Below are 23,974 nucleotides of genomic sequence, written 5' to 3'. Positions count from 1 at the left end.
CTGCAAGAACAGTAATTTTTCAGTGATTTTTCTTCCTTCTCCTCCAATGCACGACATGCACTCATGCAATGATGTAAATATAATAGTTTTTACCATTGGTGAACTGTATGAATGTTTTACATCTCTAAGGTCTCATTTGCTCCAAATCATTGCCCATTAGTCTAATTCTCAATGCTCAGAGTTATAAACACTCTAACTGCAGTAATCCCATGGGACACGTTTCGCTTAAGAGAAGGAGAAATCATATTAACGAATGCAGTTCCCATTAGATTTATACTCTGCAGCAGATACACCCTATTTACATTTCTCAGAACTTACAACTTATGTAAAGGAATCTCATTAAGACTTTAAGACGTTAACAAGATATTCTTTCACAGCAAAAAGTCAAATTACTACCACCTAATTAAATGGGGTATTTGGCAGTGATCCGAATGCCAGTATTATAATAAAACCATGTCGTACAATTATGTTATTTCTATTAATATAATACTAGAAGGAGAGAAGAACCAACTTAATGAACTTCTTCCAATGGCAGACATTGGACAAATGGCATCACATTTTCTATATAATGGATGTTGGGGACAGGTGTAGTGCAAAAAGACCCATCTTTCCAAAGTTCTATACTTGCTTTATTATACTTGTATTTTACAAAGCTTGAAGAATTGTACAACCGCCAAAATAGTAATTCAGCACAGAAAAGTAAAAAGGAAGTGAACATAAACATCTTAAATAAAAAATGTGAGTAACTGCGTCTATTAAAGATTTGCATCAAAATGTAATTCTATTACCCCTTTATGTGTACCTTGTTTGTAGATGAAAATTACGTTCTTGAATATTATTATTAAAGTGGTTGTCTCATCAGAAAAAAAACATTAAGTGAACCTTTCATCACCTAAATAGGTAAAGGCCGGGGTCACTTGACACAATAAAAAATTGGTCCGATTTTCATATAGAAAAGTAGGACACTAATCATTTACAGGACCATTTAGGGTATCCTACGTTATAGAATTGCAATGTATCCGTAAAAATCAGATGTGTGGCATACCAATTTTGTTTTTGCACCCATACATTTGAATGGGTGAATCTCATCATATTACATGAATGTACAATTGTAATATATACTTTTCACAATGACCCTACAGAAATATTATTACACGCAGCATGCTATATACTATTGATTAAGGAAGTAATGATAATTAGAGTTCAGAGAATTGATTCTTGGGATTCTGGAATATGGGTGAGGTCAGTAATCTGTGACTGGACTATTGGGCGGAAAATGGCTGTAAATTGCCTTACCTCCCAGTATTCCTGGCTCTTCTTTTGATGAACCAGGCTGGCACAACATCATCATTGTGGCGTGACATACATGATGTAATACCAGACCAGCTAATCAAAAGAAGAGCTGGGAATACAGAGTGGAAAGGAGACTGACAGGCCTCCGGTCCAGCTGTCATACATTACTGAATGGGCCGATGGACCGATGTCCTGCAAATTGATTCTCCCATCTCCAATGTTAAAATTGTTCATGCTTGTCCCTACAATCTGTCAATTTCACAATCTCCATTTGATATTTTATATGTATGATACATGTAGCGCCAGTCTCTGCTTGGTCAGGAGGAGTGATGTCACCCTCTGTGACCTTACTTCTGTGGCTGCTGATTGGCTACAGGGTCAGGGGCACCCAATCAACATCAACAATGCGCAGTTCTCTGGTGGTGACATCACTGTTCTCAGCCCAGCAGAGACTCTCAGAGAGGCAATGTTGGAGCACACAGCTTGGGTGAGTATGCCTTGCTTCAGGTATCTCTTATGCCATATTTGCTTATGCAAAATATTTCATGAAATTAATATGATATAGGAAGACTTTGGCTTTCATTCTTCCTCTACATTGTAACAAGGCCAAAATAAAGCATTGAAAAGTTCACTCTAATTTTAACACTTTACTAAATTAAAATTTGACTTACTCTATTACTTAGCAGCTTAGTACATGTGAGATCAGACAAAACATTATACCATGTAATACCATTAGTTGTTAAAGTGGGTGCACAGATATAACATTTACTAGCATGACACACAAGCCACAATGCAGCAAAATATATGTAACTTAAAAGGAGTGTGTTGGCAGAATTTAACACATTAAATATTTATATGGGCATATATCTCTTTCTAAGACAAACCCAGAAATATCATTACATGGCCAGTCCATTCCTCTGTTACTGAGAAATCAATATTTGATCAGAAGCATCTGTCACTCCAGTTCTATTTCCCGCTCAGCGCGGCCTCTTCCTGCTTGACTGACAGCACCTATGCCGTGTGACATCAGGCAAAGGAGCCATCAGTCAAAAAGAAGGAAAAGGTGGCACTGGGTGAGGGATAGAGATGGGGTGACAGAGACTTCAGATCTTCAATAGCTCTTCAGCCTCTTTTTCATATCAATTCAAACACTGATTTCTAAGCAATGAAGAACTGGACTGGCCATGTAAAGGTATTGCTGGACTTGTCTTTGAAACAAGTACATGTGCATATAAGTAGTTTGAGGTGTGAAATCCTGCTGACAGATTCCATTTAACTGCAAATATTTCTCTGCAGCATGGTATAATTAATGCATTGTGTGTTAGGATAAAAAATGTTACAAAACAGGTTTATTCTTTTTTTTCTAGAATAGTGTCATTCTTGTTAATGGGATATGTTTATCATTACATCTTAGTCCCATATACTTAAAAGAGGATCACCTGAATAACAGACACAGCTCAGGGAAGAGAAAGATGTTTTTGGTAAAAAATCAAACTCTAGTCTCTCACCTGCCTATTCACATGATTTTTCAATTATGTAAATTTTACGTATTGTACTTAAAGGAATATAAAATACTGTACTGTACCTCAAAGTGAACTGATCCAGGGTTGAGTTATTTGCCACTGTGACAAATACATGTAAAGTTTCTCCTTGCCTGGCAGGCTTTGATGGCAACCATAGAGCAACATTACTGTCCAACCTAAGTTCATTAAGTTGGGAATTTTCTGGATTTCGATATAACGTTATGGTTGCAATTCTCTGTAACTGAGAAACTGCGTCTTCCCCTTGATCTCTGCCAGGACGGATTGCATTTCCTTTTCTAGCTTCCTCCACTGTGCACTCACTTTTATCTTCTTCGAGATGAATACTGTAATAAAGTTCCACAGGAATGCCCTCTGACTGTTCTTGGTTTCTCTTGCGACCTGTTACTACAGGAGGTGAAGCAAACCAAGTAGGCTGGAATTCCAATTCCGCCACACATAGGCCCAATATCCCTTGTAATCTGCAACTTCCTTTTGCTTCTCTGGTTTCCCGAAAGGCAAACAATCTTAGACAAGGAAGTCTTTCTGTGGCACTGTAATCATCCCAGTCTCTACCTGTGATATAGAATAAAACTTGCACTTTGGGTTTGTTGGGAAATACCTTTTCATTGATTACATATGTTTTGAGTTTCCAGTTAAAACTAATCTTATTAGATGGAAAGAGAGCAGTTGATAGCAGAAGATCTTCTGGAATTTCTCTCTCTACTGAAAAAGGTCCATAACTGGCATTTAAGATAGGAGTTCTTCGAGATTTGTGAACAAAGAAGGATTCAACCCTTGATTGCAAGCTAGAATTTCTCATAAAATCTTGGTTATTTTCCTTCAACAGGAAGGCAGTTTCTGCAGATGAAATCCGATAATTCACAGGTAGATATGTTGATGGTGCTGAAAACCTTTGGAAGTGTTCTTGAGCCGCTCTAGACTGTGCCACTGGTAAAAAATAAAAGCAAAAAAATATGATAATCATGTCAAAACAAATGAGAATTCAAGGTAAGTATTCTGGGGATACAATTAGTTAGTTGGTGGGTTGACCTACAATTAAACATTACATTTCTTTATTAAGCAAAACACAGTTTTATCAATAGAACAATTTAAAAAAAAAATGCTCCATTCAGTTCTGTATCACATGCTCAATAGCTCAGTTCCATATCCCAGATGCTACTGTACACAGCATGGAGAATAAATTCCTGCCATTGTACAGATAAGCCAATAAAAATCATTGGATGAGAAGAAGTTTCATCTCATTAACAATTAGCATAATAGACGAATAATAGTGAATCAAAGGAATACCAGGGAATCCTACAAAAATCATACAATGCAATATCTAAACACAAGTTATATGGTAAAGTATATCCAGCACTAGCCAGTAGGAAAGATTAGAACCAATAATGTTTTCTCTTTCACATTAAAAAGTATAGTAAAAGGACAATCTAAATAAATACTACCATGTTCACTAATCAGTAATTTTATGTTTGTTTGTGTGTAGCCCATTCACTATCTCCATCTATCCCCCACCCCCTGAAGATGGCTGGACCATCATTGTAAATACATCATTGTAAATACACACCTGTACTTTGTATCTCCCCACCTCATTGTAGATTGTAAGCTCTCACGAGCAGGGTCATTTTATTTTGCTTTAATTATTGTATTGTTAATGTTGTTACTCATGACTGTTGTGTTTGAAACTGTTAGGGTATGTGCACACGTTGCGGATTCTCTGCGGATCCGCAGCGTTTTTTGCAGTGCAGAAACGCTGCAGATCCGCAATTGATTTATAGTACAATGTAAATCAATGAGAAAAAAAAATGCTGTGCACACTTTGCGGAAAATCCGCTGTGGAAACGCTGCTGTTTAAAAGAAGTAGCATGTTACTTCTTTTTTTGTGAATCTGCAGCGTTTTTGTACCCATTCCATTATAGAAAACCGCAGGGTTAAAAACCGCAGCAAATCCGCAAGAAAACCGCAGCAAAAACGCACAAAAAACGCGACAAATCCGCAGGTGCGTTTTCTGCCAGGAGAGGCAGAATCCGCACCAGACATTCCTAAGCCTAATCCGCAACGTGTGCACATAGCCACTGTAAAGCGCTGCGGAATATGTTGGCGCTATGTAAATACAAATTATTATTATTAAATACTTATGTGTTTCAAACCACAAACATGGTTCAACAACAAACACAGTTCAACCACAAACATGGTTCTTAGTCAACACAGGAATAAGAACCATGATTCTGATCTTATCAGAAGCCATATTTGAGGTTTGAACCATGTAAGCACCTATGAATAATGTCCTGTCCCTAATGTCCATACATTTTAACGTGAAGGAATAAACATTGTTGGTTTTACTTCTCCGTGGCTACGTGGTCACCTTTATCTGCCAGAATGGTCCCTGATGGCTTTAATATTTTTTCTCCTATTTAGGGGATCTTACTATCATTGTTATAGTCCTCTCATCTTAGAGGTTTATTATTATTTCTTTACTATGATAACCCCCCTTCTATTTTTTCTATTGTAAATAATTGCGCCACATTATATATATATATATATATATATATATATATATATATATATATATATATAAACACCTCTTGTACTTTTTGTGTAGATATGTGTGCTTTAGGTATCCTGGCAACTATATTTGTTTACTTTCACCTTCTTGGAATGCAGTGAACTGCCTGCTGTATCTGGGCATGCATCTACATCATCGAATCCGTCTTGGGACCAAGTGAACCGCATGATAGATCCGGACGTGCGCAATGGCAACAATCTATCCTGTGCATTCATTTCTGGAACTCTGCGGTGGAACACAGGCCAAATCTGGTTATGCATGGTAAAGGCTGACAGTAAACATATATTTCCAGTCTGAACATCTTTATCGTAACGCTGGTGTGAACTGATAGATGAAAAACAATGATATGCAGGCTCAACAAATATGACAAGAATAAGAACCATGATTCTGATCTTATCAAAAGCCATATTTGAGGTTTGAACCATGTAAGCATCTATGAATAATGTCCTGTCCTTAATGTCCATACATTTTAACTTGAAGGAATAAACATTGTTGGTTTTACTTTTCCGTGGGTAAGTGGTGGATAAATCTAGCATAATTTTGTGCAGTTAAATCACTTGCTGTCGACACAGGATTCATCTTTCCGAGCTTCATTCATGAATTGGGATATGAGATTGGCATTGCTAATGTATATTTTTAAACCAAATAACATTTTTTAAATTCCTATTGAGAAAAATGATGGTTTTAAAGATCTAAAGCTACATTCACCCCTGTATTTGGACAGTCCATTGGTGTTTTCTATTTTAAGGATAGAAAACAGACAAATGAATGTCCAAAATGGATCTGTTGCAAAATTGCAGCAAACCAAAGGGAAGGGACTCCATTGATTAATTTGGGGGTCTGTCTGGGTTCCATTGTTTAAGTTTTAGAACAGAAAAAAAGTTCTGCATGATGTATTCTTTCTACTATTCTAAATATGGACATACATGGTGAAAGCGTAACCTTGAAATTGTTCCAGAAAATGAAGTATTTCTCCCGGAATATTATTGCAATTACATATGTTTCGTGTTACATGTTTAATTCATTTGTGTGTATTGGTATAACACAAAAAAAATCAAAAAAGGCAAAGTAGACATAATTATACACAAAACCACAAAATGGGCTAGACAATTGGCACCCTCAACTTAATATTTGGTTGCATACCCTTTCCAATAAATAACTGCAATAACTATCAACAAGCCTCTTACACCTCACAACTGAAATTTTGGACCACTCTTCTTTTGAAAACTGCTCCTGGTCTCTCATATTTGAAGGATGGCTTCTAACAACAGCAATGTTAAAATCTCTCCACAGGTGTTCAATGGGATTTAGAAATGGAGTTATTGCTCGCCAATTCAGAACTCTCCCACGCTTGGTTTCCATCCATTTCTGGGGGCTTCTTGAAGTATGTTTGGGGTGATGGTCCTGGTGGAAGACCCATGACCTAGGATGCAAACATAGCTTTCTGACATTGGGCGCTACATTGCAGCCCAAAATCCTTTGGTGATCTTCAGCTTACATGATGCCTTGTACATAGTCAAAACACCCAGCGCCAGAGGCCTCAAAAGAACCCCAAACATATTTAAACCTCCACCATATTTGACTGTAGGTTCTGTGTTCTTTTCTTTGTAGGCCTCATTGCTTTTCTGGAAAACTGAATGATATCCTTCATCAAAATGCTCTAACTTGGTCTCATCTGTCCACAAGACACTTTGTCAGAAGGATTTTAGCTTTCTGATGTCTTTATGTCAGCAGTGGGTTCCTCCTTGGTCTCCTGCCTTAGCGTTTCATTTCATTCAAATATCAGCGGACAGTTTGCATCAACTTTTACATTTTTTATTTGGTTTGTGGTGTGATTTTCATATTGCCAACACGTGTTACTTGCCATAGGTGAGTTTGAAATAGCATCACATGATTGAAACACAGTTGTTTACCCACAATTTTGGAAAGGTACAAACAATTTTGTCCCGCCCATTTTGGGGGTTTTGTGTTAAAATATGTTACATTTTTCTTTTTTCTTTTTTTTTTTTGTGTTGTTCCAATACACACAAAGGAAATAAACATGTATACAACAAAATGTGTAATTGTAATACTTTTTTGGGAGAAAAACTTAATTTTCTTGAACAATTTCAAGGGTGCCAACATTTTTGGCCATGACTCTAAAACAAAATCCAGACTGATTCCGATAATATGCAACCGATTCATTTTCGACGTTCATTCCATTTACCTTTTAATAAAAATGGCACAAACAAATGGAAAGGCACTATGTTAGGTCTCGCTCTGAACGACATGAAGGTTTATGTGTTTTTACTGCAATTTAATATTCCGCTGATCTTTATAAAATGGACCACTGGTTTGTGCATGTGGCAATACAGTGTGCAGTGATGGCATTGCAGCTACTGCTTAAGCAATTTTTTTACAGAATGAAGTGAAATTATATGAAAAGTTATATGAAAGGATCAAAAGCAGACAGAAAGCCAATTATACGATCTTAATGCTTAACAAAAATGTTGAGAATTCCTTACCAATATGCAGTGTTAAATTCCCTAAGGTCCTTTGCGACTCAATGACCCCGTCATGCTAATCTATACTGTATTTCAAAAGTTATTCCAAACACTTTACATTACAGAAAAAGAAACAGCTGGAAACTTTATGAAAAATTTCAAAGAAATTACTACTGTATACTTCATTTATAATTAATGTTTTGCGCAGATAAAGTGCTTCCTACCAGAAAATATATATAGAATCCTGACACCTATATTTCTCTATGATACATTTTATAGACTGCACTACATGATGGTTTCCTTTTCAAACCAAAGGTGTAATGTCTCCTACGTTATAAATCTCTACCATCATATTTCATAACTTGCTCAGTGCTCGTGGGTTTATTTATAGACAACAGTGGGATGATGTTCTGTTTGGCAGCAGCATTCATTAGCAATGTATCAGCAGCATTTACTAGATCAGCCTCTTCTCCTCCTACTTGCTTTCTACTGTTCCATCGCTCTCTATTATCTCTGCTTTCGGTGATTCCCTCCAGAGTAATTAATTACTATGAACTACAGGGCACTTTCCTGGGATTGAATGGCGGCCCATCAGCCTGTCCCCCATACTGTTCTGCTAAGCAGACAAGATGCTCAGATTCTTCCGCATGGACTGAGTCCTAATTGATTCAATTTTTTAGTTGTCTGTGCCCTAAAGACATTTTAAAAAGTATAGCAAATACAAATCTCTTGGAAAATTAACCCTATATTTCCTGGGGGGGGGGCGAACAGTATTATAACTAAATATATCTGGTTTTGATTAAATTAAAAGCGATAACACCCATAAGCTCTTAAGACTAATAACTACCAATTAAAACAAGTAAGTCATCCTTATGACTTCTCTATAACATCTCAAAACAACCTATCATGCATTTCGTTTCTAATACACAGGCTGCGTTCTTTATCAAAGCTTTGCTAAAGAATGCAGTCTGTGTGCTCGAAATGCGTTGCTTTGTCTATCCTCATGATGGAATCTTTTTAACTCAATAAATTTTACGACTTCTGAAGCTGGAACCTTTCCTTTCTTCGTTCACGAGTGGTCGCTTGCAGTTCCATGCCTCAGGATGCCGAGAGCCGGGGTGTTAGGTGTCAAGTTCCCGCCGCTGCACAAGAGGAATCTCGAACCACCTCCGCTGCGGTCTCCCATTCTTCTCCAGCCGCAGTGAAGACTGCTCAGCGGAGACGTCAGTCCCAGCACCTGGCTCAGGTAGATACTGTGCGTTTGGTTACTGCTGCTCTTTCAGGTTCAGCCATTATAACCAGCACTGATCAGTGGTGAGCAGGCGCTCCTGGGACTAAGTCCTGATTTTCTTCTTCTGAGCATGCCCAAGGGAAGACCTCTCATTGGAGTTCTGGGGTCACATGCTTGGGTCCTGTGGCAGCTCCTATTGGACCACTAGGAAGGTCCCAGAGAGCTACAGCTATAAAAGTTTGGCATGGCCATACGGCCATGCGCTAGTATAGAACTGTTATCATGTGTGTGTGTGGATGTATGCCTGTTCTGGTGATTGCTCCTTAATCCTTCCCATTCCTAGTGTTGTTGAATGCTCGCGAATGTTGGAGCTACCTAACGCCTAACAGTGCTATCCTAAACAAGAGCACGATTCTTACTGCGTCAGACCAGCAGCGACCGGCAATGCAGTGCCGTGCGCAATTAGTGCACTTACCTGGCCCTGCTCAGGGTGGTTAGTGGCGTCCGTCAGAGCGGCGCTGTAACCACTCTCGTGCGATAAATGTTTATTTAGTTTTCCCCTGGCACCGCACTAGCGGTGCCGAGCACTAGTGGTCTAGAGGGACTCTTCCCCCACTCCTTGGGGCAGAGTTCTGTGATCTCGTCCTAGTGCTCACTTTGCGGTTCGGCGACCCTGTGAAGCAACAGGGTTCGTCTCCTTTTTCATACTGGGTGAAGCTAACCCGTGTATGATCACGTTATACCACCATATAGTGTCTGCCATTACCGAACAGCAGGAGTTGCTCTGCACGGTGGACCCCAGGCAGCGAATGTACCTGATACCTGTCATATTATTAGTGTTCCACTAGCCCTAACACGGGGTGCGCTGGTTCAATTTTCTTTTATAATGCATTTCACATAAAAGTGAAATCTAGTGGGAATGACCAAGCTGTGAAGTTATGATGTAAGCAATACAAGGGAGACACAATATAAAGCATTTGTAACTCAATAGTTGACTATGTGATAGATGACAAACACATATCTTACTGCACTTAACATTATTCCTAATATTCTCATTATTATTTAGTTGCAGAACTGTCTCATTTCCAATTTTTGGTATTTCTCTCAATCATTTGTTGACCTTAAAATGTGTGTACCATTTTCTCAGCTATAAAGGTCTGTGAAGGTCATAGGAATCGTTCACCTTATCAATACTGACAGGGAGGACATGTCTGATAGACTCAGCTTTACCAGACTGACATGTCAGTGCAGTGAAATGCATAACCAGCTGCGATCTAGTACTAGGATCAAATGTCATTTCAGGATAACAATGTAAAGTAGGAGCATACTGGATATACATCAGCTATGGTAATGCTGATCAAAGTGTTCATCCTTTAAAAAATGTTTCATAAGAATTACTGTAAAGACCCCAATACACATTTGATTAAAGTATGTTGATGGTTCAATAACACTACACAACAATGACCTTGTTACTAAGAGAAAAACATGTGATTTATACTAAATTGAACACATTGATTCCAAACATGAACTCCGAATTTGCCTGAGATTTTATTTTATACATGCAAAGGCTATTATCTTATAATATTAATGAATTATAAATTGGAAATAATTTAATGGACATACGCGAACCTGTCCAGATGCTCTCAGACAGGTCTATTGGCTGATGTCAGCAGTAAGTATATAAGGAAAGAGCTCGAGAAAGTGATCTGTTATAGCACTATCAGTTTTGAGTCTTAAGATGGATAGACACAGACGTGTTAACAATCCAGACAATTTCTGCAACTTATGTGGCAAATACACCACTTATAAGCACAAGAATTTGACAAAGCGAGAGTATCTTGCTTACAAGTATTACTTTGACTGTCAAATTGGAAATGAAGAGAAAAGATGGCCACCTCATATTTGTTGCACTGTGTGTAACTGTGGGATAATGCAGTGGTTGAATGGTAAAAGGAAAGGAATGGCTTTTGCAGTGCCGATGGTTTGGAGTGAGCAGTAAAATCACCATTCAGAATGTTAGTTTTGAATGACTAAAATCGACAGATTTAAAAAAAAAAAAAAAAAACTCACAAATTGTGTATCCTGACCACGAAATGTAGAAAATCTGGAACTTGCAGATTGGGAAGCATTTGTGCTAGTAATGCATAACTTTCTTGGGAAAAGACGAGTTGAAAACTATGCTGAACTAGTAGACAACATGCTTAAAGCGCATGAACAACTTGGCTGCTGGATGTAATGTAAAGTTCCATAAAGATATTTCTACAGCAGCAAACAGATATCAAGACTGCTGGAATCACAACATGATGTGGAATTACTGCTGGTTTTTGCAGCGAGCACATACAACCGCTCACAAGGGCAAAAGCAGATGCCTGAAGCACTTTTAATAGTACTGGGCCTTACTCAAGTAAGACTTTTAAACTAGAATGCAAGATTTTTTGAAATATTGTTATTCCATTACATTTTCATATGCTGTTTACTATGAAAAATTTGATGTATAACTGGTATTTGTTGGAGTAAAACTTGTTTTGTACAAATTTATTCAAGGCATTCTAAGTGCTTAATTCATATGGGCAAACTTATGCATAACAAAATTTCCTGGCTGTTATAGCAATTCTGACTTCAGATTTGGAATATGCACATGCAATAAAGTAATTGACACATGTTTTTTGCCCAGTAGCAGCCATTTTTTTTCCCATTGAGCTGTGTAATCATTAACCACTTAATGACCTTGGACATACTCCGTACGTCATGGTCATCTGCTACTTATCGACCTTGGACGTACTGAGTAGGTCCAGGTGATTTTGCGTTCGCAATCACCACCGGGTGTCAGCTGATTCTGACAACTGACACTCAGCACTCAGTGCCCGCAACACTCCTGGCAGTTTACCCCGTAAATACTGTGATCGCTAGCAATCACAGTATTTAGCAGGTGCGCAGAAGGAAAGAGCCCCCTCTGCACTCCGATAGGCACCCCCACGGCATCATAGCAGGGTCCCGATCTTTGCAATGGTGACCCGATGTCATCATGTTGATTTCCGGGTCACCAGGCTAAAGCAAGCCCCTCCGAAATTTTTTTTGGCTAAAGCAATAGTTTTGTGTGAAAAGAACAGAGACTCTTCAACAAGACATGACACCCGCACTGTTATGACCCCAGTGGACAGGGTCTCAGAGGAACGTGTAAGTCTGCAAGATACAAAAATCCAGCTCATAGGGCTGTGGTAACTGGGTTGACCAAATAGCTACTCCTAACGCCAACACTAGAAGTAGCCGGGGATCATGCCTACGGTGATCGCTAGATGACTCGCGTCAGCCGGAGAATCTAACTACCCCTAGGAGAAGAAAACAAAGACCTCTCTTGCCTCCAGAGAAAGGGACCCCAAAGCAAGATACAAGCCCCCCACAAATAATAACGGTGAGGTAAGAGGAAATGACAAACACAGAAATGAACCAGGTTCAGCAAAGAGAGGCCAGCTTACTAATAGCAGAATATAGCAAGATAACTTATCTGGTCAACAAAAACCCTATAAAAATCCACGCTGGAGATTCAAGAACCCCCGAACCGTCTAACGGTCCGGGGGGAGAACACCAGCCCCCTAGAGCTTCCAGCAAAAGTCAGGATACAGATAGGAACAAGCTGGACAAAAATACCAAACAAAACAAAAGCAAAAAGCAAAGAAGCAGACTTAGCTTGAAAAACAGGAACCAGGATCAGAGGACAAGAGCACAACAGATTAGCTCTGATTTCAACGATGCCAGGCATTGAACTGAAGGTCCAGGGAGCTTATATAGCAACGCCCCTGAACTAACGGCCCAGGTGAGGATATAGGAAAAGACAGACGCTCCAGAGTCAAATCACTAATGACCACTAGAGGGAGCAAAAAGCAAAATCACAACAGTACCCCCCCCCTTAGTGAGGGGTCACCGAACCCTCACCACGACCACCAGGGCAATCAGGATGAGCGGCGTGAAAGGCACAAACTAAATCGGCCGCATGAACATCAGAGGCGACCACCCAGGAATTATCTTCCTGACCATAGCCCTTCCACTTGACCAGGTACTGAAGCCTCTGCCTGGAGAGACGAGAATCCAAGATCTTCTCCACCACGTCCTCCAACTCGCCCTCAACCAAACACCGGAGCAGGAGGCTCAGCAGAAGGAACCACAGGCACAACGTACCGCTGCAACAAGGACCTATGAAACACGTTGTGGATAGCAAACGACACAGGAAGATCCAGGCGAAAGGATACCGGATTAAGAATTTCCAATATCTTGTAAGGACCAATAAAACGAGGTTTAAATTTGGGAGAGGAAACCTTCATAGGAACAAAGCGGGAAGAAAGCCACACCAAATCCCCAACACGTAGTCGGGGACCCACACCGCGGCGGCGGTTGGCAAAGCGCTGAGCCCTCTCCTGTGACAACTTCAAGTTGTCCACCACAAGATTCCAGATCCGCTGCAACCTATCCACCACAGAATCCACCCCAGGGCAGTCAGAAGGTTCCACATGACCCGAAGAAAAACGAGGGTGGAAACCAGAGTTGCAGAAAAACGGCGAAACCAAGGTGGCGGAACTAGCCCGATTATTAAGGGCAAACTCAGCTAACGGCAAGAAGGTCACCCAATCGTCCTGATCAGCAGAGACAAAACACCTCAAATAAGCCTCCAAAGTCTGATTAGTTCGCTCCGTCTGTCCATTAGTCTGAGGATGGAAAGCAGACGAAAACGACAAGTCAATGCCCATCCTACTACAAAAGGATCGCCAGAATCTGGAAACGAACTGGGATCCTCTGTCTGACACAATATTCTCAGGGATGCCGTGCAAACGAACCACGTTCTGGAAAAACACAGGAACCAGATCGGAAGAGGAAGGCAGTTTAGGCAAAGGAACCAAATGGACCATCTTGGAGAAGCGATCACATATCACCCAGATTACAGACATGCCCTGAGACACCGGAAGATCAGAAATGAAATCCATGGAGATATGTGTCCAAGGTCTCTTAGGGACAGGCAAGGGCAAGAGCAACCCGCTGGCACGAGAACAGCAAGGCTTAGCTCGAGCACAAGTCCCACAGGACTGTACAAATGACCGCACATCCCTAGACAAGGAAGGCCACCAAAAGGATCTGGCCACCAGATCTCTGGTGCCAAAAATTCCTGGGTGACCTGCCAACACCGAGGAATGAACCTCGGAAATGACTCTGCTGGTCCACTTATCAGGCACAAACAGTCTGTCAGGTGGACAAGAATCAGGCCTATCAGCCTGAAATCTCTGCAACACACGTCGCAGATCAGGAGAAATAGCTGACAAGATAATACCATCCTTAAGAATACCAACAGGTTCAGCGACTCCAGGAGCATCAGGCACAAAGCTCCTGGAAAGAGCATCGGCCTTCACATTCTTTGAACCTGGTAAATACGAGACAACAAAGTCAAAACGGGAGAAAAACAATGACCAGCGGGCCTGTCTAGGATTCAGGCGTTTAGCAGACTCGAGATACATCAGATGTTTGTGATCAGTCAAGACCACCACACGATGCTTAGCACCCTCGAGCCAATGACGCCACTCCTCAAATGCCCATTTCATGGCCAACAACTCCCGATTGCCCACATCATAATTTCGCTCCGCAGGCGAAAACTTCCTAGAGAAAAAGGCGCAAGGTCTCATAACAGAGCAACCAGGGCCTCTCTGCGACAAAACGGCCCCTGCTCCAATCTCTGAAGCATCCACCTCAACTTGAAAGGGAAGCGAGACATCAGGCTGGCACAAAACAGGCGCCGAAGTAAACCGATGTTTCAACTCCTGGAAAGCCTCCACGGCAGCAGGAGCCCAATTAACCACATCGGAGCCCTTCTTGGTCATATCCGTCAAAGGTTTCACAATGCTAGAAAAGTTAGCGATAAAACGACGGTAGAAGTTAGCGAAACCCAAGAACTTCTGAAGACTCTTAACTGACGAGGGCTGAGTCCAATCAAGAATAGCTCGGACCTTGACTGGGTCCATCTCCACAGCAGAAGGGGAAAAAATGAACCCCAAAAAGGGAACCTTCTGTACACCAAAAAGACACTTTGAGCCCTTGACAAACAAAGAATTTTCACGCAAAATTTTAAAGACCATCCTGACCTGCTCCACATGCGAGTCCCAATTATCAGAAAAAACCAGAATATCATCCAGATAAACGATCAGAAATTTATCCAGATAGTTCCGGAAAATGTCATGCATAAAGGACTGAAAAACTGAAGGGGCATTAGAGAGCCCAAAAGGCATCACCAAGTACTCAAAATGACCTTCGGGCGTATTGAATGCGGTTTTCCATTCATCCCCTTGCTTAATGCGCACAAGGTTGTACGCACCACGAAGGTCTATCTTGGTAAACCACTTGGCACCTTTAATCCGGGCAAACAAGTCAGACAACAGCGGCAAAGGATACTGAAATTTGACAGTGATCTTATTTAAAAGCCGATAGTCAATACAAGGCCTCAAAGATCCGTCCTTTTTAGCCACAAAAAAGAATCCCGCACCAAGAGGGGAAGAAGACGGACGGATGTGTCCTTTCTCCAGAGACTCCTTGATATATGAACGCATAGCGGTATGTTCAGGTATCGACAGATTAAACAGTCTTCCCTTAGGAAATTTACTGCCTGGAATCAAATCTATTGCACAGTCACATTCCCTATGAGGAGGCAATGCACTGGACCTGGACTCGCTAAAGACATCCTGATAATCAGACAAGTACTCCGGAACTTCCGAAGGCGTAGAAGAAGCAATAGACACAGGCAGGGAATCCTCATGAATACCACGACAGCCCCAACTAGACACTGACATAGCCTTCCAGTCAAGGACTGGATTATGGGTCTGTAACCATGGCAGCCCCAAAACAACCAAATCATGCATTTTATGTAGAACGAGAAAACGTATCACCTCGCGGTGTTCAGGAGTCATGCACATGGTAACCTGTGTCCAATACTGTGGCTTATTTTCTGCCAATGGCGTAGCATCAATACCCCTAAGAGGGATAGGATTTTCTAATGGTTCAAGAATAAAACCACAGCGCTTAGCAAATGAGAGATCCATAAGACTCAGGGCAGCACCTGAATCTACAAACGCCATGACAGGATAAGATGACAGTGAGCAAATCAAAGTTACAGACAGAATAAACTTAGGATGCAAATTACCAACGGTGACAGGACTAACAACCTTAGATATACGTTTAGAGCATGCTGAGATAACATGTGTAGAATCACCACAGTAGTAGCACAAGCCATTCCGGCGTCTATGAATTTTCCTCTCATTTCTAGTCAGGATTCTATCACATTGCATCAAATCAGGTGTCCGTTCAGACAACACCATGAGGGAATTTGCGGTTTTTCTATCACATTGCATCACAGACACATCAGGTGTCTGTTCAGACAACAACATGAGGGAATTTGCGGTTTTGCGCTCCCGCAACCGCCGGTCAATTTGAATAGCCAGGGACATGGTATCATTCAGACCTGTGGGAATGGGAAAACCCACCATAACATTCTTAATGGCCTCAGAAAGGCCATTTCTAAAATTAGCGGCCAGTGCACACTCGTTCCAATGTGTCAGCACGGACCATTTCCGAAATTTTTGGCAATACACCTCAGCCTCGTCCTGGCCCTGAGACATAGCCAGCAAGGCTTTCTCTGCCTGAATCTCAAGATTGGGTTCCTCATAAAGTAAACCGAGTGCCAGAAAAAACGCATCAATATCAGCCAATGCCGGATCTCCTGGCGCCAACGAAAAAGCCCAATCCTGAGGGTCACCCCGTAAGAATGAAATAACAATTTTTACTTGTTGAGCAGAGTCTCCAAACGAACAAGGTTTCAGGGACAAAAATAATTTACAATTATTCCTGAAATTCCTAAACTTAAATCGGTCTCCTGAAAACAGTTCAGGAATCGGAATCTTGGGTTCAGACCTAGGATTTCTGGTAACATAATCTTGTATACCCTGCACACGAGCGGCAAGCTGGTCCACACTTGTAATCAAGGTCTGGACATTCATGTCTGCAGCAAGCTTAAGCCACTCTGAGGTAAAGGGGAAAAGAAAAAAAAAAATGAGAGAGGGAAAAAAAAAACTCAAAATTTTCTTTCTTATAATCCCACTTCTGCAATGCATTAAACATTTAATACTGGCCTGGCATACTGTTATGACCCCAGTGGACAGGGTCTCAGAGGAACGTGTAAGTCTGCAAGATACAAAAATCCAGCTCATAGGGCTGTGGTAACTGGGTTGACCAAATAGCTACTCCTAACGCCAACACTAGAAGTAGCCGGGGATCATGCCTACGGTGATCGCTAGATGACTCGCGCCAGCCGGAGAATCTAACTACCCCTAGGAGAAGAAAACAAAGACCTCTCTTGCCTCCAGAGAAAGGGACCCCAAAGCAAGATACAAGCCCCCCACAAATAATAACGGTGAGGTAAGAGGAAATGACAAACACAGAAATGAACCAGGTTCAGCAAAGAGAGGCCAGCTTACTAATAGCAGAATATAGCAAGATAACTTATCTGGTCAACAAAAACCCTATAAAAATCCACGCTGGAGATTCAAGAACCCCCGAACCGTCTAACGGTCCGGGGGGAGAACACCAGCCCCCTAGAGCTTCCAGCAAAGGTCAGGATACAGATAGGAACAAGCTGGACAAAAATACCAAACAAAACAAAAGCAAAAAGCAAAGAGGCAGACTTAGCTTGAAAAACAGGAACCAGGATCAGAGGACAAGAGCACAACAGATTAGCTCTGATTTCAACGATGCCAGGCATTGAACTGAAGGTCCAGGGAGCTTATATAGCAACGCCCCTGAACTAACGGCCCAGGTGAGGATATAGGAAAAGACAGACGCTCCAGAGTCAAATCACTAATGACCACTAGAGGGAGCAAAAAGCAAAATCACAACACCGCACACAATTCCATCAAAGCCTGCATTCCAAAACTTCACTCCTTCCTGTCTGAGCCATGCCGTGAGCCCAAACAGTAGTTTTCTCCCATATATGGGGTATCAGCGTACTCAGAAGCAGGGCCGGCTCCAGGTTTTTGAGGGCCCAGGGCAAAAGACTCTCAGTAGGCCCCCCTTTAACACCATGATTCATGATGCACATATACAGCAGAGAAATATAGGTATAGTACAATGCCAGATTTCACTTCTTACATCAGTGATAGCTATTGTAAATTCTACAATACCATACAGCAGAGGGGCTTTATATAAGTCAACCCCTTATATGCCAATTTTTGTGACCTACTCCCTCTTCCTCAGTTACCAGTAGGCATCTTATTGTTAGCTAACTTGCTGCAAAGAAAAAACTGCATATATTGAATATGACAGTTTTTTAATGGTAAACTTTTTAAAGTAAACAGCCACGTAGTACATACACAGCTCACATAGTAAATAACACAGCCCACATAGCATATAGCACAGCCACATAACATATAACACAGACCATGTAGTATATAGCACAGCTACATAGTATATAGCAGCTACGTAGTATATAACACAGCCCACGTAGTATATAGCAGAGCCACGTAGCATATCACAGAGCCCACATAGTATATAGCAGTGTGGGTACCATATCCCTGTTAAAAAAAGAATTAAAATAAAAAATAGTTATATACTCACCTTCTGGCTGCCCTGGATCCAGCCCAAGCCTTAGCAATGCTCCCGTTTCCAGTGATGCTTTGCAACACTGACCTGTGATGACATAGTGGTCTCGCGTGATCCTACATCATCTGGAGTCATTTTGCAAGGCATCACTGGGAACGGGAGCTGCCGGGAGCATCGCGAGGATCGGGAAGGCTATGGGGGCTACTGGAAGGTGAGAATAGCAGGATTTTTTTTTAAATTATTTTTAACATTATATCTTTTTACTATTGATGCTGCATAGGCAGTATCAATAGTAAAAAGTTGGTCACACTTGTCAAAATGGGCCCCCCGTCTCGCTTGGGCCCCGGCACTTGCCCGGGTGTGCCGGGTGCTGATGCCAGCCCTGGTGTGAACACAGGCTTACCAGGGGGTTGCGGCAGAGGTGTGGCGATGCTGTGGCATTGGGTGGTGCAGAAATGTGGCAACACCACGGTCCCGGTGCCCATGGTGAGAAGAGCCAAGGGCATCACCAGTTTCCCTGTGGCCTTCTTCCTGAAGCCATCTTCCTGAAGCTGTGGGCCACCAGAGACTTCAGGAAAATGGCTGCTGGAGGCCACGCGCGCGCAGATTGAAATCTCAGTGGCACTCGGCTTCAGGAAAATGGCATCAGAGATCTCAATTTGCACAATTTGGCCTCAGGGAAACCGGTGATGCTCTGCTCACCATGGACACCAGGCTGCGGATCGCCACATTTCTGCCATTGCTAGCCTGAAGAAGGTACGCTTCTCCAGCACTGCCTCACCGCTGACACCGGACCTGCAGCTTCGCACCCCGGGACTGCAGCATTGCCTCACTTCTGCCGCAGCCAGCTTCCTGTGGAAGGGACCATGCCTTCTATGACCCCTCTGTACCACTGCCACCCCTCAGGTAAGATACCTTAAATTCAGACAATAAGATGGACCTCCATCTTATAAAAATATTTTTTCTGCTATATTTCACCCCAAAATTTATGGTGCGTCTTATAGTCCAGTGCGTCTTATAATCCAAAAAAATACGGTAATTGTCTGCTTGTCCAGCTAATGGCTCTACTTGGAAGCCAAAACAGATATCTACTTGAGGATCTTCTATCACATAGGTCTTTAGCCAAAATATGTTGTCAGATAAAATTCATCACTTGCTGGTAACCATAGTTTGAAATACATGGATCCTTTCAGATAACATATGGTATTCCTGTTGTTTGACATGGCATTGAGACCTTTCTGTATATGATTCTCGCTGCTGCTGTAATAATATGTTGTAAAATTGGCAATGTATGGCAATTTTCATACTTCCTTCCTCTACTGAATTTCACTTCTTAGCAAATGATCTATTATCTATTCCTCTGTTATAAGCAGTTGGTTTCCATAGAAGACTTTACTGGTTTGTAGTATTCATAATTCACTACCTTCTCATTCAAAATGTACTAAAAGATCGTGGACAATTGCACACAAATATCTATCTGTCTGAAAGTTTCTTTGTATACATGAAGACATTTGCCTGGAAGTCTTCATTTGTAACACTCTAAAAGCCTTCATTTGTAAGCACTTCATTCATTTTGACTTTACATGTTCTAGCTGCTTGATTTGGACCATAGATACTTTTCTGAAGTTTGCATAATGTCAGATCTTTCTCCATCCTGGAATCCGGGTAGTAATGTGTGGATGTTCTATGTAAATGTCTTCCGATAAAACACCATCAAGGAGCGCTGTCTTCAAACCAAAATGTTACACATGCATTTTCTAAATTCTATTAAGGAGATGAAAAACTCTGGATGATTCCTTGTATCAGTCTGTTCACCAAACTATGCTGTGCTGATATTTCTCTGTGTGTATATGGATTCATAACCTGTTGCATATATCTAGCTTTTAGCAAAATCATTCAGCACTAAGTCTTTGAAGGAGAATTAACTGTTATACTTTGGACAGCAACCATAATCTGCATAATGACAACATGGAAGATTACAGAAAGACAAAAATACATAAAACAGACCTAAGAGGTCTTACAGTACAGTATTAACAAACTCTTAAAAACTTAGTGCCATCTGCTGTCCCTCCACCATAGCTGCAGCTGTTGCTATATACACAGCAAGAAGACCGTTAGGTGTTTGCACTTGAATGAGAGCCTCATGAGGTAACCACCAACATTTTGGTAATCCATGAAACATAAATGCATATTTTACTACAATAAAACATTTAGCCAGTCACGGAGCCTTTATAGCACTTGTTCAACTTCATAAAGATACCAGTTTTAGAAAAGCATGAAAAACTAATTACATATTTTCTAATGGCATAAGACTCAGAGAACATCAATGCATTGAATTATATGAGTAAACATCATTTTGTCCTTTTGTGAAATTTAATGTAGTTTAGATCATAAAAGCTGGCCTTTACCTTGAGCCACATAATGGTATAAGAGCAACATTTTGTGCATCCAAGTCTTATGCTCTTGTATGAATAATAAACATGTCTTTCTCTGTTCAGCGTGGTGGTAAATCATAGGTTGTTTCTTTGATATGCTCAAAATTACCACAGGTATCAAAGCAACTTATAAAAGAGAACACAAGCCCCACAATTGTATTTTTGCAGTTGCATTACAATTCTTTACATTCTTATGCATTTCATTATTAAAGATAATTAAATGTATTATTTTGGAGAATGTAGCATATATGTCTATATGGACAAAGAAATGTGTTTTTTTGTTAAGAATTGTAAATGGAAAATCACAGCACTGCAGAATTAGGGTGCTTCCACATTGCATTCTGTGTCCCGGTTGGGGAATACATCCGAAATCAACTGTAAATCGTATGCGCCGACTGCATTGGTGGCAGCATTGTGAACGTGAGCTCTGCAGTGCACTTTTTTTCTGAAGTGTATACCTACAGGAAGGGAACACTCACACACAGTCTACTATATCTGAGTGTCCACGCCTGTAGGCATACACTTTCAAAAATGTTGTAACAAACATGCACTCTGCCATCACCATCATAGTCTATGGCCCCATCAGTACATGCGTCAGATCCCATTTTTTGTTGGATTTTGGATGTACGCCCTGACGGGGACACAGAACGAAATGTGAAAGCACCCTTTGCCATGTGGATCAGTTTTCAGCAAATCTCATTTACATAATGCCGAATATTTTCCAATTTTTAAGGAAATTGAGCTGCACTGTGGATTTTAAAATCTGAAGACTTACAATGTGGATACGACTGCTTTAAACACAAAGGTTTAGATCAAACTTGAATTTTAGCAAAAAGTTGCTGAAAATCTCCATGTTAGACAAGTTAATTTTCTGCAAATCTGATGTGGTTTTAAGGCAAAATCCATAGACAGATTTTTGGCAGAAATGTGCTATTTCTAAGGAAATAGGTGATTAGTGTTGAGCATTCCGATACCGCAAGTATTGGGTATTGGCCGATACTTGCGGTAACGGAATTCCGATACCGAGATCCGATACTTTTGTGGTATCGGGAATCGGTATCGGATCCATATTACTGTGTAAAATAAAGAATTAAAATAAAAAATATTGATATACTCACCTCTCCGGAGGCCCCTGGACATCACCGCTGGTAACCGGCAGCCTTCTTTGCTTAAAATGAGCGCGTTTAGGGCCTTCCATGACGTCACGGCTTCTGATTGGTCGCGTGCCGCTCATGTGACCGCCACGCGACCAATCACAAGCCGTGATGTCATTCTCAGGCCCTAAACTCCTCATTCTAGGAATTTAGGACCTGAGAATGACATCGCGGCTTGTGATTGGTCGCGTGGCAGTCACATGAGTGGCACGCGACCAATCAGAAGCCGTGACTGTTGTGAATTCCGTTCTCGGGCTCCCTCCTGTGGTCGTGAATGGTACTTTGGTGATTTCTGTCCTTGGACACGCTCTGGTGGCTTTAAGTGGAACTGCTGATTTTTGAGGTTGGCTTTCTCAGCTGTCCTCGTTTATTGCTGCTGCTGGTTTCCCTATTTAACTCTGCCCAGGTCGTTAGTTCATGCCAGCTGTCAATGTCTCATTACTGGTTCAGATCTCTCTTGGATTTCTCAGATGACCTGTCTACTCCAGCAGAAGCTAAGTCCTCGCTAGTCCATTTGCTGTTCATTGGTTTTTGAATATATTTCTCAGTACATGCTATGTTTCAGTCCAGCCTGCTATTATGATATTTCCTTGCTAGCTGGAAGCTCTGAGGGTGCAGAGCTGCACCTCCACACCGTGAGTCGGTGTGGAGGTCTTTTTGCACACTCTGCATGGTTTTTGTAGTTTTTAATACTGACCGCATAGTTCCCTTTCCCTCTGTCTGTCTAGAGAAGATTCGGCCTCCTTTGCTAAAATCTGTTTCATTCCTGTGTTTGTTACTTCCTCTTAACTCACAGTCAATATTTGTGGGGGACTACCTTTACTTTGGGGAATTTCTCTGAGGCAAGGTAGGCTGCTATTTCTATCTTTAGGGGTGGTTAGCTCTTAGGCTGTGAAGAGGCGTCTAGGGAGAGTTAGGTACGCTCCACGGCTATTTCTAGTGTGTGTGATAGGATTAGGGATTGCGGTCAGTAGAGTTACCACTTCCTCAGAGCTTGTCCCAGGTTTTTTCATTTTAACCATCAGGTCATTTCGGGTGCTACTAACCACCAGGTCCATAACAGTACAGCTGGCCTACAAATTGTTAATGCATCTCAAAAGAGGGAAAAGAGAAGTTCTGAGCCAATTTTTTTTTCTTTGCTGCATGTTTTGTCTTTCTTTTCCCCTTAACCTCTGGGTGGTTCAGGACTCAGGAGTAGATATGGATCTTCAGGGTTTGTCCTCTTGTGTGGATCAACTCGCTGTTAGGGTACAGAGTATTCAAGATTATGTAGTTCAGAATCCGATGTTAGAGCCTAGAATTCCATTTCCTGATTTGTTTTCTGGGGATAGATCTAAATTTTTGAATTTCAAAAATAATTGCAGACTGTTTCTTGCTCTGAAACCCCGCTCTTCTGGTGACCCCATTCAGCATGTAAAGATTGTTATTTCTTTGTTGCGTGGTGACCCGCAAGACTGGGCATTCTCCCTTGAGCCAGGAAATCCTGCATTGCTTAATGTAGATGCATTTTTTCTAGCGCTTGGATTGCATTATGACGAACCTAATTCTGTGGATCAGGAAGAAAAGATCTTGCTGACTCTATGTCAGGGTCAGGATGAAGCAGAAGTATATTGCCAGAAGTTTAGAAAGTGGTCTGTGCTTACACAA

At 41.3% G+C, this 23,974-nt stretch overlaps 1 protein-coding gene across 3 annotated transcripts in view; it reads right to left on the bottom strand.

Annotated features, from left to right (window-relative positions):
* The window catches only part of TMEM132C (transmembrane protein 132C), a 1,041,790-nt gene that overhangs the window by 766,968 nt on the left and 250,848 nt on the right, over window positions 1–23,974 (bottom strand). For all 3 annotated transcript variants that reach the window (XM_077293267.1, XM_077293268.1, XM_077293269.1), the window contains exon 2: window positions 2,879–3,764. In XM_077293267.1, the coding sequence (XP_077149382.1) occupies window positions 2,879–3,764 (886 nt within the window). The remainder of the gene's footprint in view (window positions 1–2,878; window positions 3,765–23,974) is intronic.

Source organism: Ranitomeya variabilis, chromosome 1 (genome assembly GCF_051348905.1).
Source record: "Ranitomeya variabilis isolate aRanVar5 chromosome 1, aRanVar5.hap1, whole genome shotgun sequence".
Classification (NCBI taxonomy): Eukaryota; Metazoa; Chordata; class Amphibia; order Anura; family Dendrobatidae; genus Ranitomeya; species Ranitomeya variabilis.
The sequence above is the reverse complement of the archived record's forward strand: the minus strand, read 5'-3'. Positions and strand labels throughout refer to the sequence as shown.